This window comes from Trachymyrmex septentrionalis, unplaced genomic scaffold (assembly GCF_001594115.1).
Source record: "Trachymyrmex septentrionalis isolate Tsep2-gDNA-1 unplaced genomic scaffold, Tsep1.0 scaffold243, whole genome shotgun sequence".
Lineage (NCBI taxonomy): Eukaryota > Metazoa > Arthropoda > Insecta > Hymenoptera > Formicidae > Trachymyrmex > Trachymyrmex septentrionalis.
In genome coordinates, this window is record NW_017305401.1 from 87943 (window position 1) to 101571 (window position 13629).

At 36.8% G+C, this 13629-nt stretch overlaps 2 protein-coding genes across 2 annotated transcripts; both read right to left on the reverse strand.

The window, feature by feature from the left end:
• Nucleotides 1-2824: 2824 nt before the first annotated feature.
• LOC108748824 lies at nt 2825-4514 on the reverse strand. The gene is made up of 2 exons (XM_018487201.1): nt 4092-4514; nt 2825-3129 (listed from the first exon to the last, which is right to left on the reverse strand). The coding sequence occupies exons 1-2, from the start codon at nt 4376-4378 to the stop codon at nt 3087-3089; spliced, it is 330 nt and encodes a 109-aa protein (XP_018342703.1). The 5' UTR covers nt 4379-4514; the 3' UTR covers nt 2825-3086.
• Nucleotides 4515-9374: 4860 nt separating this feature from the next.
• Nucleotides 9375-13027, reverse strand: LOC108748818 (glutamate--cysteine ligase regulatory subunit). The gene is made up of 6 exons (XM_018487185.1): nt 12561-13027; nt 12332-12394; nt 12128-12245; nt 11338-11537; nt 11142-11256; nt 9375-9724 (listed from the first exon to the last, which is right to left on the reverse strand). The coding sequence occupies exons 1-6, from the start codon at nt 12648-12650 to the stop codon at nt 9573-9575; spliced, it is 738 nt and encodes a 245-aa protein (XP_018342687.1). The 5' UTR covers nt 12651-13027; the 3' UTR covers nt 9375-9572.
• Nucleotides 13028-13629: the final 602 nt, after the last annotated feature.

The window sequence follows — 13629 nt, forward strand, 5'->3', positions numbered from 1 at the left end:
CAAATCCCAGCATGCATATACAGAATTAGAGGTTTCGGCTAGAGATCTTCGAATAAGAGATTGAACAACTTCTGATTGGCTCGCCATATTTTTCAGGATCTGCTTAAGATAGACTAATATGATACATAAGGTAGAGGGAGATTCGTGGATATTTCACTTTATGTTATGCAGATCCTACGAAATATAGTGGATCAAATGTATGAGATGTCCAATCTCTTACTTGAGGACCTCTAATTTCTAGCTGATAGGTTTGTTCTCATTCTTTTTTTATTTCTTCCTGTGTTTTCCGAGTTCTTGGTCTCTCTTTCACCATCTAAATACTTGGTCCCGTCTATCTCATCCCCTTTCTTCACGTCCTTCCCTCTCGCTAGTCGCTTGACATATTTGCGCGGAAAAAAATGCAGCCAGGCTCTCCCGAGTGCCGCCGTATATATATAGGAAGGGAGCGGATGTCTGGTGTGTAAGGAACCGCTAAAATGGTGTTCGCTCTTATCCGAAGATCTAGAGCGGCGATGCGAAGAGAGGCACGCGGAGGGCTATACGTAAGGTAAAAGGGGGCTCATGACTGGCTGGTCGGTCGGTCGGTTGGTTGGTTGGTTGGTTGGTTGGTTGGTTGGTTGGTTGGTTGATTGGATGGTTGGTTGGTTGTTTGCTTGCTTGCTTGCTTGCTTGCTGCTGTGGTTGTCTGGTTGGGCTGGTTAGTGCCGTTACTAGAAAGAGGCCACCTAAGTTCGCAACAAGTGCTGAGTTATGTCTCGAACTTTCTTTATAATGAGACACCGGTCGACGAAATGACAAACGTAATTAAAGCGAGCAGCCACCGGAGGTCAGAGATTCCTGAGATTTTCACAATGAGAAACGCGCGCCCATACTGCCCTCTCCTTTCTTTCTCTTTCTTTCTCGTTCTCTCATCATCGCCTGCTCGTTTACTATACCGCAACGTTTTCATTTACGCTGCTGAGATGTCATTATATATTTCAAAATGGTTTGTGATCGTCGTAGAAAGTTGATATTATTGATTAACGTCGCGCACGAGTTCTAAGTTAATATCGTGGATTCCATTAAATGTATACGTATTACACGTATTATCTCATTCGACATAAATATATTTTGACACATGTCTAATTGACATTTAACACGTAGAATTATCCTAGACATCACAAAATATTTAATATTAATTCTTTTGAAATGTTACATTTCATATATATTTTATATAAAGCTTTATGCGAAATATTATTAAAATATAGACATAAAAATGTTTTATGTAATATTTATGATAAATTATAAATAAATATTTCTAATAAATATACTTTTTAATTGGATTATATAATGCCTCATTATTTTCTTAGCATTTACTAAAACATTTATCAAAAAATATTTTACAATAGTTATAATAAAAAAATGTTCATAATATGTGCAATTTTAAGATCACAAAAATATTAAAAATAAATCTTATAAATATTTTGTAAATATTTTATAAATATTGTGCACTGTTTGGGATAGAACCACTTTCACTTGAAAAAAATTGATAGAAAAAAAATTGATCGAGGCGAAATATATATTATATATGAAAAATATAAACAGATGGAATATAAAATATAGGGAGAGGGGAGGGGGAAGGGGAGGGGGAGCGTAAGTACGAAAGATTCGGAACTGACTTGAACTTACATGTGGGACTCTTTCCGAACAATCGCGAATGCAACCTTGCCCCGTTTTACGCCTCCCCGTGACACAACAATGGAAACGCAATGGTACAACACATTTCACTTTTTCGCAACGTATATACCAGGGGGGGCCTAAAAGTATTGCGCGATTTCCTTACCGCGAGAGAATTCACCTCGTACACACAATGTAGATTGGAATTGGCCGTGTACCGTAAAAGCCTAATTAACATCTTTCGAAAGCAAGACGCGCGCGTCCCGCCGTGATTCGACTTCTATTCATGAGCGGCAGGTGGCTTAAAACGCGTAAACATCGAAATTACAAACAATCGAGGCTTTTTTCACTGTATTTTCCTCATCGGCCCCGGGCCCGATTCATGCCAGTTTCTATCACAGTGTAGTTTAATTTTAATCTTAAGTTGAACCAAGATTAAAGTTAATCTTGGTAGAAACGGGCATTCAGTAGAAGCAAACATCAGTTAGTTCTCTATTACGAAGAAACAACAACATAGGCCCGTTTCTACCAATGTTGATTTAATTTTCATCTCGGTTCAACAAACTCTTCATCTTTTTCTAGTTATAAGAATTAAAAAAAGATGAACAGGCAAGTTGAGCCAAGATTAAAGTTAATCTATACATTGGTAGAAACGGGCAATAGTCAAAGACAACGTTAACCCGGGTTTTCCCGATATACTTGAGATTATCGCAGCTCAAGCGCGTATTCTTATTCTTATATTTCATTTTATTGTCCAACGATCGTGGCGCGCATTCCGCAATGTATCGACCGACGGGACTGGCAGATAAGATAGGTACTCGAATATCGGAAGTCATGTCTCGCTATCGCTCGTGCGAGGAGAAACGCGCGAAATGCCGAAGTTCTTATTTATCGTCCGTGCGTGCGGGACCGTCGCGTCGTTCGCGAATACTTCCCCGCAATTCCTCGGGTGTGGATCCTCGGGCCGCGACGATCCTTCGTCGCAAGGGAGACGGAGAGGAAAGAAACTGTGATTTCACATTCCAGTCGCGATCCCGCTCGCAGAATCCGAACGAAACGACACTCCTCCACGTGCAACGACCACAGCCGGCACTGGGCACCCACGCCCGCCGCGGCTTATTCATTCGCCGCGGGGGCCCGCATATAAAACTGCTCCCGAGTTCGGCGGGGTTAGGGATCACGTTAGCCGTGCGATAAGGATCTCGCGTGAATGATTGCCGATGATATTTCACTTAGGGATCGTCAGGGACCGACCGACCGAATCGCCATCGCGAGCACGCATCGTCCCGGGAATATACTGGGAATTCTTGGTGGAAAAACTTCCGGCGGAATGTTCGGCGCCATTTCTCCTCTCGCACGAATTAAAATTGTATCTGGTACCTCTCATGATATAGCTGAGATAACGTTATCCTGCAGATTGTTTCGTACGTTCAAGGCGCAAGAATTATCCAAGGCTGTTCGGTACTAGCTAATCTAAAAGATAAAATAAGAGAATAAATAAAAGTGCATTACAATTGTGCAGGTTATTAAGGGAATTAATGATTTTAAGACTTCTAAGAGATTATAGTGCAGTAATTCAATTTCTCGTATTTTTTTAAATAAAATGTTACATAGATATATTTCGACCCTTTATACTAATTTTGTGAATAAATCATCTGTTATTTACGAAGGTAATTATTTAATTTAAAAACTAGAGAAATTACATGGATCGATTTACATATATCGGTTTTTCCTTTATAGAAATCTAATACTAAAAGACGGTAATTGATAACTTATTTGGAATACTAAAAGTACTGAACAATAATGCTTTAAATTTAATATTTACAATAAATATAAGTAATTAAAATAAGTAATTAATTACTGTCTTTTAGTATTAAATTGGGCATCAATATTAAATTTCTGCAAGAATTCTGTGGTATAATTTTTAATTAATAAATTTAAATAATATTACACAACATTAACACGGTCAATAATTTTATCGTATCAATGTCTTGTCTCTCGATCTTTTTTTTTTTAGATCAAACACTTTTGACGATATGTTTGTAATTGAACAGACAATCGGTGCAATGGAAATTACGCAAACTGTTTATCGAAATCGCGTACGCATCGCCATCCCGAGCTCAATTTCAAGACTACTTCAAGCGCCTACGCACGTTTCAGTGGCGCCACCTGTTGCAAATTAATCAAATTAAAATCATGACTACGAACGTATTCAGAGCGCCATTACGAATTCAGCGCGCGACAGCGCGCTTTGACAATACAAAGATAATTTTATACTACAAATAAAATTCGAGAGGCTCCTTCAATTTGCTGCGTTAATCTATGATTCCTGCGTAGCCGCGATCGCTCGATAGTTCTCAACCGATCTCCGCCACTTAATGAACTAACCGCGACGCAATCCGATAAACGATACGCGCAATGCTATTAAAACTCACCGTCGTTGTTGACAGGCGTCATGTGTTTTCCCTGCCGTTAACGTTATGTCGGAGACGGCGTTTACTTTTACAAACGATGACAAGAATACTGCATAACGGGACGTTAGTTTGGAACATCCTGGCGACTTCCTTTTCGGAACGAGTGTAAAGCACCGCGAATGCGATCGTTCGGCTGACTGACTGACTGACGGACGGACGGACGACTGGACGTACGCGTTACTAAAAGGCGCAGCGATATCTCGATTGTCGCGTTGTCGCGCGGCTGCATTCAAGACACGGAAAAACATGTTTCGTCGATGAATTATCTGGAATTCTGGTGAAAAATGAACGATCCAGAATTCTGATTAAATCTAAACACCAGATTTCTATTAAATGTTGATTATTTCAACTAGAATTTTAATAGATTTAACCAGAAAATTTTGTAGATTTATATAAGTAGGTTTCTGGATTGTTTCATTTTCCACCAGAATTCTAATTAATTCAATTTAAAAACTTTCTTCTGTGTACTCTTTGAAAGAAACTCGTTTTCCGCGAAAATATACTTATAATCATGGTAGATATAAATATACCTACTTATGTATAACTGTATTTATGTTCTTTTATTACCGATATTCATAGTCGATTTGTATATTTAAGGATCATGAATACGAGTGTAAGTCTATAACGATTAACTTTTGACCGAGATTCAAATTATTCCTCATCTCTCTCTCTCTCTCTCTCTCTCTCTCTCTCTCTCTCTCTCTCTCTCTCCAAAATTCAAGAATATTATAGAAATAGATAAAATAGATAATAATAGTAATATAATCTTATTAATAATATTCAAGAATATTAAAAATATTAGCAATATTATAAAATCTTTTAAAAAATACCTTCCGAGAATAATATTTCCAAAAAAAAAATTAAACGACGACCCGATGTAATCGCGTCGATTCTTAATTCCGTTGACATATAATCGTCGTAAGAAAATGTACTATCGGAACGACTTCATGCCGGACTTCCTTATTGCATACTCGCGATCTCGTTAATAAAATTCCTTGTCTATATGCGCTTTTAGCGCATCGAGGAGAAGGCGAAGGTCCATTTCCCTCTCGGCTCGGCACGACCGAGCGACACGCGTTTCTCGAGGCACGTTAAAATCGCGGCTTCTGTGTGCGTAATGCGGTGGATGCGCGCCTACGGTCGTCGGTTTGTCCGACTCTCTTGACTCGATTTCGCGACCGCAACTCTCCCTGGGAAGATATATCTCTCCCTGTGTGCCCCGGCGAACGCCTCTCTTTCTAGCTCTCTTTCTCTCGCTCTCCTCACCGCGCCGAGTTGGTCGTCCTTCTCGTCCTTTTCCCGAGCCGGTGCCCTTCTTGGATTCTCCGTCTTTCTCGGATGGGACCAGGGGGGATGGCTGGAACGGACCCCGTCGCGGAGACAACATAAAGATTTAAGACTGAGAGATGCGCCAATAAACATGCTGCGCCCCTGCCGCAGTCAGCTCGCGCTTCTCCGCTGTGTGTTCCGTTTCTCTTTCGATTCCGCTCCATTCTGTTCTGTTCTGTTCTGTTCGCAGCCATCGCATATATGCCTGCTGTATATGCGTATGCGCGTATACAGGGTGTCCTTAGCAGTTTCAACGTTTTTTTGTCTTTGAATTCTGCGGCGCGAATTTTGGGAATTTTTTCTGACTAAAATCATCCTCAAATTTTAGTCGAAGTCCTCCAATTAAGTCAAAGAAAATTAATCGACCTGAGAATAAGCAGAAATCGAGACTTTATGCTACCTAACTATATTCTATTTTAGGAAAAAGTTTATTAAGGAAACAGTCTTGCATAACGAATAATGCATAAGAAATGAATCAATCAGAGTCTTTATTTCCTTCCTTTTCATAAAATAAAAGACTCTGATTGAAATTGATTTTAATATGCTTTATACATTTTGCATTATGCAAAGGTCTGTGCTCCAATCTTTACCCATACAAGGCAGGAGTTTATAACAACATTGCTGCAACATTGAATAGCATTCAGCAGAAAAGTAGCTTGTAACTTTCTTTATGTGATAAAATTCTTTATGTGATTAATCTTAATTCCTCACTAAAAATGTAAATGTTAAATAAACCAATCATTAAAGAATCTTACCACAGTTGCAAAGCTGTTTTTTTTTTCCTAAATGCAGCCAATGTTGCTGTAATTTTGTTGGAATGATCCATGGGAACTTCATCTGTGGTATCGACATAAATTCGTTCACTATTCAATTAGAATTCATTTTGTTATTCACGCATCTATCAAGCCATTCCGTTCTCGACGAACACACCTCTAAAATCCATCCTATGATTCGAAAGAGGTGGTTCCTCGGATAACGAGACGCGGGTACACCTGCCAGCCTCTGCACGGCGGAAATAAAAGCTTTCCAATACGAAAGGACGGTCGTATACCGTGAAAGTAGTAGATCGGGACGTTGGTCGAGCAAAGCGACAAGGGACTTGAGAGCCGGGGGTCCGGTGCTGCCGATTCTCCTCTGCCTCTTTCTCTCTCCTTCTTTCCTACGCATTCGCTCCCCGACTTATTTATTCCTTTCTTCGTCGCTGGCTCCCTTTCTTCCTCGACTTCTTCTTTATTTCTGTCCTTTTGCCCGTTTTCTGCTTCCGCAAACGACAGCCGCTTATTTATATCCCGTCTTTGCATCGCACGGGGCCGAGCAAGGGTGCTTTTGCGTTTACTCGCTACTGCAACCAAGTTGCTGTTGCCGTTGCCGTTGCTGCTGCCGCCGATCCTCTCGTTCCGTCCCTTTCTTTTTCGTCTTTTAACCTGCCATGCCATACGTAACTTATGTTACGTCACGTCGTCTCGTTAATCATACATCCTACGAACACCTCAATGGCTTCATTAATTACTACCTGTTTATTCCTTACGCCGCGAGGCCTTGTCCACGTTAATTTACTATAGCTTCACGAAGTTCTACTGATAATTTGTTTTCGATATTTTCTCAGCTCAATCATTGTGTTTTTTTTTTCTTTCTGTCGTTACTCGCATATCAACAGTAAAATACTTTTCTTCGAATTAGAAGGGTAAATCGTATAATAAAAATAAATGATTTCCTCTCGTCTCCATCTCTAGTTATTCTTTTGCTGATATTCTTTTAACTCCCACACATCTCATTTCCATTGTTCTCGCACTTTGTTCGCGATGCGGTTGTATTAACCCTTAGTACATACGATGATTTTCCGATCCTTTACTGCATGACGGTGTCCCAGGTTAATTTTCATCACACTTTAACAAATATACAAAAATTATTTTTACATATACCTTAACATCTTCAGAAGATATTTATAAGGTTGTGTATTTAAAAAAAAATGTATATAAATATTATAACTACCGTATACAACATAGAACTCTAAAGAACGTACTAAGGATATTTCCAGGATGTCTCACGAATAAAATGTGCTGTATGGATAATTACTTGATGCTCCTAGTTTTTCAAAGAAAGAAATGTGCAGTACACGAACGATCCAATCGTATGTACTAAGGATTAAATCCGGACTAAACGTTGAATAAAAAAAAATAGCGAACCTCGAGTCCACATTCGATCTTGTATGCTTAATTAGGAAAAAAAATGTTTGTTTTAGTAGTATAGCCTTCTTCCGTGCCCGATTCCGATTTTGAGATTTTGATACGCGATTCTCTACGGATGTCTCGCTGTCTAGCTCGAAATACATCGTCACTCTTAAACATCTCTCCTCCGGAATCGGATGAGAGCGATATCAGGGAGATGGGAAACGCGGCACGTTACGCACACACCGTTCGCGACAAAAGCGATCGGACCAGGAGGAGAGCCGAGCGAATAAACGTTGAAAAGAGGAACAAAACCGACATTATGTGGCATTAACATACAAAGTATGTCAGACCCGCGATCCGTAGGCATAACATAGTATCGCAAGGTTCGCATACCCGGCTTCTCAACGCAGTGGTTGTGAGAATGAAGGAAAGAGACAAAGGGTGAAAGAGAGCGAATATACACGCGTTTACGTGTGCGTGCGTATCCAAGAGAGAGAGAGAGAGAGAGAGAGAGAGAGAGAGACGGAAGGAAGGAAGGAAGGAGCCGCCGTTGAGTGCTGAATGAGCAACGAAGAGGGTAGAATGATGAACGCGGTGTATGGGTGAAGGGCTCGCGCGACAAGGACGAAAGAAGGAGCGGAAAAGGCAGTGGATCTCGCTAAATAGGCGCGCACGAGACGTGCCCTTCGATGCCTCCCTGCCCTTGTACTTGATATATTTTATACGCGACATCGCCGCAATTATCTTTCTATTGCCCAAGTAGAACACAGAAGTTGTAATAATATAAAGACATCAATCATGACCTTATTTGTCACATATAAGTTAATGACATCATGATGACGTTCTACAATATAATGATGACTTTATTATTGTGTTCTACTTGGGTTACTCTTCTAGTTTATCTTTAAGGTATTCACTTTCTGTCATAAAAGGTAGAAATAGTAGTTCGTCAAATATTCCGACGTTAACAACCAATTTTATTGCTGGCGTTGCTTTCGAAATTTGAAAGGGTTTTTTTTTTTTTTCGCGTTTCATTCGCAGAATCAAATCTAACACTGGCGGAAGAGAGAAGAGAGGCAGAGAAAGAGAGCGTTATCCTTGCGGTCCTCCGTAAGTTCCCTTCGCTTCGTCCCAGCGGTGTGTGTGCCACGCGGTGGCGGCTTAACGCAAAAGAGAGCTCCCAGGAGAACGAGGAATGGGACGAGGAGAGCGGAATAGCAGAACGGGCGGGTAAAGGAAAGATCCGAGAAGGCAGCAGCACAAGGCGGTAGTGGCAAAGGGGAAAAAAAGGAGCGCATATATCGGAGCCGACCGACGACGACGACGACGACAATATGCTGAGGACACGCAACACATACACGCATATATACACAAAAGGAAGGATCTTCTCTAGTGTCACCACCGTTCGCCAGACTCCTGATTGGCTACTGCTAGCGAAGGGCTGCAAGTCGCTCGGGGACGATAAAACTATCGCATGGTCTGTACGTTAGAAAAAAATAAATATTAAATGAGTGCGATCTATAAAAAATTTTCTTGAGGATAAGATATTGTCAACTTGAGGATAAGATATTGTCAAATTGGAAAATAATATCTTCAATGGTCACTTTGCCTTTCCAAGAAATTGTAACATTTATTTCTCAAATTGTTTACAATGATTAACTATTAAAATTAAAAAATTGAAAAAAAAAAAGAAAATACGCATCTATGTACGTCATGCTATAAAAATGTATACAAAACTTGCAAGAGTTAACTAATAAGAATAAGACGCATAACGCAGTGCAATACTATAAAAGCTTATAATAATAATATATGTACAATAAAATGTTCAAAATGCTCATGATCACAAAAATTAAGTGTAAGTTATTCGTGTGTAAAATATGTTAATATAGAATATGAGACACATTACCTTGTGCAGAAATAACATTTAGTGGTGCTACTAACGTTAAGGTTTAACATTAGACTTATTAATGCGCAGTAAGTACCCTTTCGATGATAAAATTCCGCGGCATTTGAGATGGATTTGATATCTTATCAACCAGTATAAATAGGCAGTAGAACCAAATATATTCTCTAATACTTCTTGAGGAAGAATTTCTAGAAGAAAAAATACCGAAAAATAAAGTGAACCTTATGCTTAATAATCGATTGTTTTAACCTTATGCAATATAAAATTTTCACCTTTTGAACAATCTGGATGTCTGAACTTTAGTATAAATTTTTATATTGTTCCGGATATATAAGAATCTAAAAAAATTCTTATACTCTTGTGAAAGTTTTTAATAAATTTTCATTATCATAGAAACTGAGTTGTATTTTGCTTTATACAAATTTAAATTTATCTAATAGAATTAACAACAAAAAATCGACAATGCCTTTAAAATCATATATTGCCAGCGAAATGTTAATCAAGGTGTCCAACAAAATTTAGCTAGTCAATTAAAGGATAATTCCAGGATATTCCAGGTAAAAATTCTTTTTTCAGGATTTATCCCATCGATTAATCTTCATTATTTAATTAATTCTTATTGATTTGCTCAATATTATATGCTTTATATAAGACTAAATATACAATGCTCACTTGTAAAAAAACAATATAGATGTGACACAAGGGTATATGAACAATAGCCAACTCTTACAGTTGCTAAAATATAATATTTTAAATAACATAAAATAAAGTAAAATATATGTTTCGTCCAGAAGATTCGGTCATTATCAATGTTGTTAAATATAAATAAATATAAGATTACATCCTAACGATTATATATGCAAGTTATACTAAACGATTATAATTACATCTAATTAATTAACTTAAATTACGTACTATCATTTTATCTTTTGTAACTAAATTAATTTGATTTAATTATAGTCGTTTAGAATTACTTGCATTTATAACCGTTAGAATGTAATCTTATATTTATTTATATTTAACAACACTGATATGAATAGCCGAATCTTTTGGTCAGAACGTATGTTTTACTTTATTTTATGTTATTTAAAATATTATATTTTAGCAATTGTGTAATCTCTGGCTATATACCCTTGTGTCACATCTATATTATATGCTTTGTATTTAAGTTAGGATTCTATACGAATGAATTAACGCTAACAAATTTAGAACAATATTATTTATTGCTTTATAAATAATATTAAATAAACATTCCAGCAACACAAACAATTTTTCTACTATGTTCTATTTTAGACATTAATTCAAATTTCTCATTTTCTATTGATAACCTATTGCATCTTTAAGAAAGGACTTATACCCAAATACAACTTTTCTTCTTATTAATGTTTTCTTTTTCACGCTAATTTTTTTAGAATAAAAAAATGATAAATTCCAGGCAAGCCCTGAAATTTTAGGGATTTCCAGGAATTTTTCAGAATACAGGAAATAAAATTTCGTTAAATAAAATTCAAGTATAATTCCCGGATCCAAGGATATTCAAGGACCACTGGACACCATGTTAATATCATTAATTTATTTTAATTGTTTTAAGTGAAAAATACTTACGACAGGGATCACTATGAGTCAGCAACTGAATATCATTTTCTTTAGTAAATTCCTGCAAAGCTGGCGGTACGACACAACACGTGGCTAAATTAATCTGTACAATGTTTGGTTTTATCTGTAACAAGTAAACATTACAAATATGGATGAGAATATATTAAAATAAATATGAATACCGCTTTACATAACTTATTCTTACATCTGCCCATTGAAACAGTTCAATGAAAGTGTTTGTATTAATATCGCTCAATCCAACACTGGATAACTTGTCAACTTTTACATAGTCTTCTATCACAGACCATATTTTTTTTAACGATGACAACATATCTTCTAGGCTCTCAGCACTTTTGTAAGCTATTACTAGTGATTCTATGGTATCTGTATGAAGTGCTTCAAACGCTATAAAATATAAAACACATTAGGAATACCTAGGATTATTCTTTTTAGCTGAACTTCTTTATTTCTTTCTTCATTTTCTTTTCAACATAAAAAGAAAAAAAGAGGAAAGATAAATCGTACAAGAAGTTCAGTAAAAAGAACAAACCTCCCGTGATGAAAATTTTTCTCATAATTTTTATATGAATAGGAACATTTTTCAGAAATACTCAGAAATATTCGAAAAGTTTATATCTTTTCTTAGAATTTTTCATACAAGTGAGTTCTGAAATATTCTGAAATTTCTTATCCCATAATTTTTAAAAAATACTTAAAAATTTTTTAGATTTTATAACATTTCATCAGAAATTATACTTACAAAAAAAATCTTAAAATCTTACGATATTTCATAAATAACATACATAAAAATTTCTGAGAAAAGATGTAGATTTTCTGAGAAATGTTACAATTCATATAAAAAAATGTGGGAAAGTTATAAAATTATAGAGAAAATCTGAAAAGTTATATAGAAATTCTGAAAAATTGTATGAAAAATTCTGAGAAAAATTTTCACTAGGAACATAAAAGAAATCTATTATAATGGCTGGAGATACCTTGATCCAATGCTTCCTTTAATGAATTAACGTCAGGTGATGAGATAAATACTTTTACAGTGATCTTTAAGTCTTTTCTATCCACGTCCTGTAAACTTGTATCCTTCTTTCCATTGATCTAGAATTATAATTGACAGAAAACTGATCAGCTGTTTAAAAAGAGAAAGACACTTTCAATCGCTACTGAAAATCACATATACAAACAATTGTCTTGTCATTCCCCTTGCTTTGTTCATCGTTTAGAATGATCTTCAGTGTCTCGATCAACTAAAACGTATCAAGTGATGTTAGAGAAGAAATTTTGACAAGTGTGTCGCAACATAACCTCGGCCTCAAGAACTATAAATCGATCGGTGTCGCGCGACACAGTTAAGACGTATATTTTATACTGAATTATGTAGAACGCAACGTTATGCAATAACTGTCAACTGACCTCATCCGTGGAATTTTGACTCGCCTTCTGTTTCGCTTCGCTCAGGGAGAGTATGTTCCCAGTGTTGACGAACAAATTATGTGAGAGCATATCGAACGACCCTGACGCGGAATTCTCACAAGTCCGACCTATCGGCGGTTATATACGCTTATATACGCTTATATTGACGTTAAAGCGGTAAAGTGATGTCATCGATCGTGACTTTTCAATTCATAGCAATTCGTAGAAAAAAGTGTAACGGCCGTCTGTGCGAGTTGACGAGTAGGAATTCGATATTTCGCTAACGATGCGAAACGCAGCGAAACGTAATAAGAAGCTTGATTCTCCTCGATTATATTTTTCTAGATTTTTCTTCAATAAATGTCACACAGTCGTTGAATTAAAGATAATCTCCGATTAAGAAAGAACGAGAGTCTTAATTGCGCGATCGTTGCTGTGGAATAGCCAGCTCTACATTAATATCGATCGAAGACGGTCTTAATTAAAAGAATAAAAGTAATTGTTATTGAATTGGGGGTTAAAAAAAATCGGTCATTCCGGAAGAAGATATTAATGTTCGTTTCTACAAAATATAGTCTAATCTCGGTCCAACTATATAACTCGATCTTCATCTTTTTCTAATTGTAAGAATTTAGAAAAAGATAAAGAGCAAATTGTTAAATTAATTAAAGTCAATCTTTATTGTTAAAAATTGGCATTAGAGCACAATTAGATCTCCTCGCTGGAGATATTTCGGATTTCCTTTTTTTTTTTTTCTGTTTACTCTCGTTCGAATTTGAAAATATTCATACCACGAATTTCCTCACTCGGGAAATATTCGACTGACGTATATCAGAGGACGCTATTTGAAAAGAGTATACGAATGTAAAGGTCAGATAAATTATCCAATTTTTTTTCCTGTATTTCACAAATGTCTCTTCGCGACTTTTTTTTTTTAAAGTCGCATGCACGGAGTATATTTTTGTCGCTGAAGAATTGTAATTTTTCTAGTCTAACTATATTTGTATAATAACAAAAAGAACACTCGCGCGAAAGAATGAGGAATGAACAAAGTAACAAACGTTATGCA

Coding starts and splice junctions, on each gene's coding strand:
- LOC108748824 (XM_018487201.1), bottom strand. CDS start 4,378: ATGTTTTTCCGTGTCTTGAATGCAGCCGCGCGACAACGCGACAATCGA. Junction 3,130..4,091: donor GACGCCTGTCAACAACGACG/GTGAGTTTTAAT, acceptor TTTATCTTTTAG/ATTAGCTAGTACCGAACAGC.
- LOC108748818 (XM_018487185.1), bottom strand. CDS start 12,650: ATGCTCTCACATAATTTGTTCGTCAACACTGGGAACATACTCTCCCTG. Junction 12,395..12,560: donor GTCAAAATTCCACGGATGAG/GTCAGTTGACAG, acceptor GATACGTTTTAG/TTGATCGAGACACTGAAGAT. Junction 11,538..12,127: donor AAAGGAAGCATTGGATCAAG/GTATCTCCAGCC, acceptor TATATTTTATAG/CGTTTGAAGCACTTCATACA.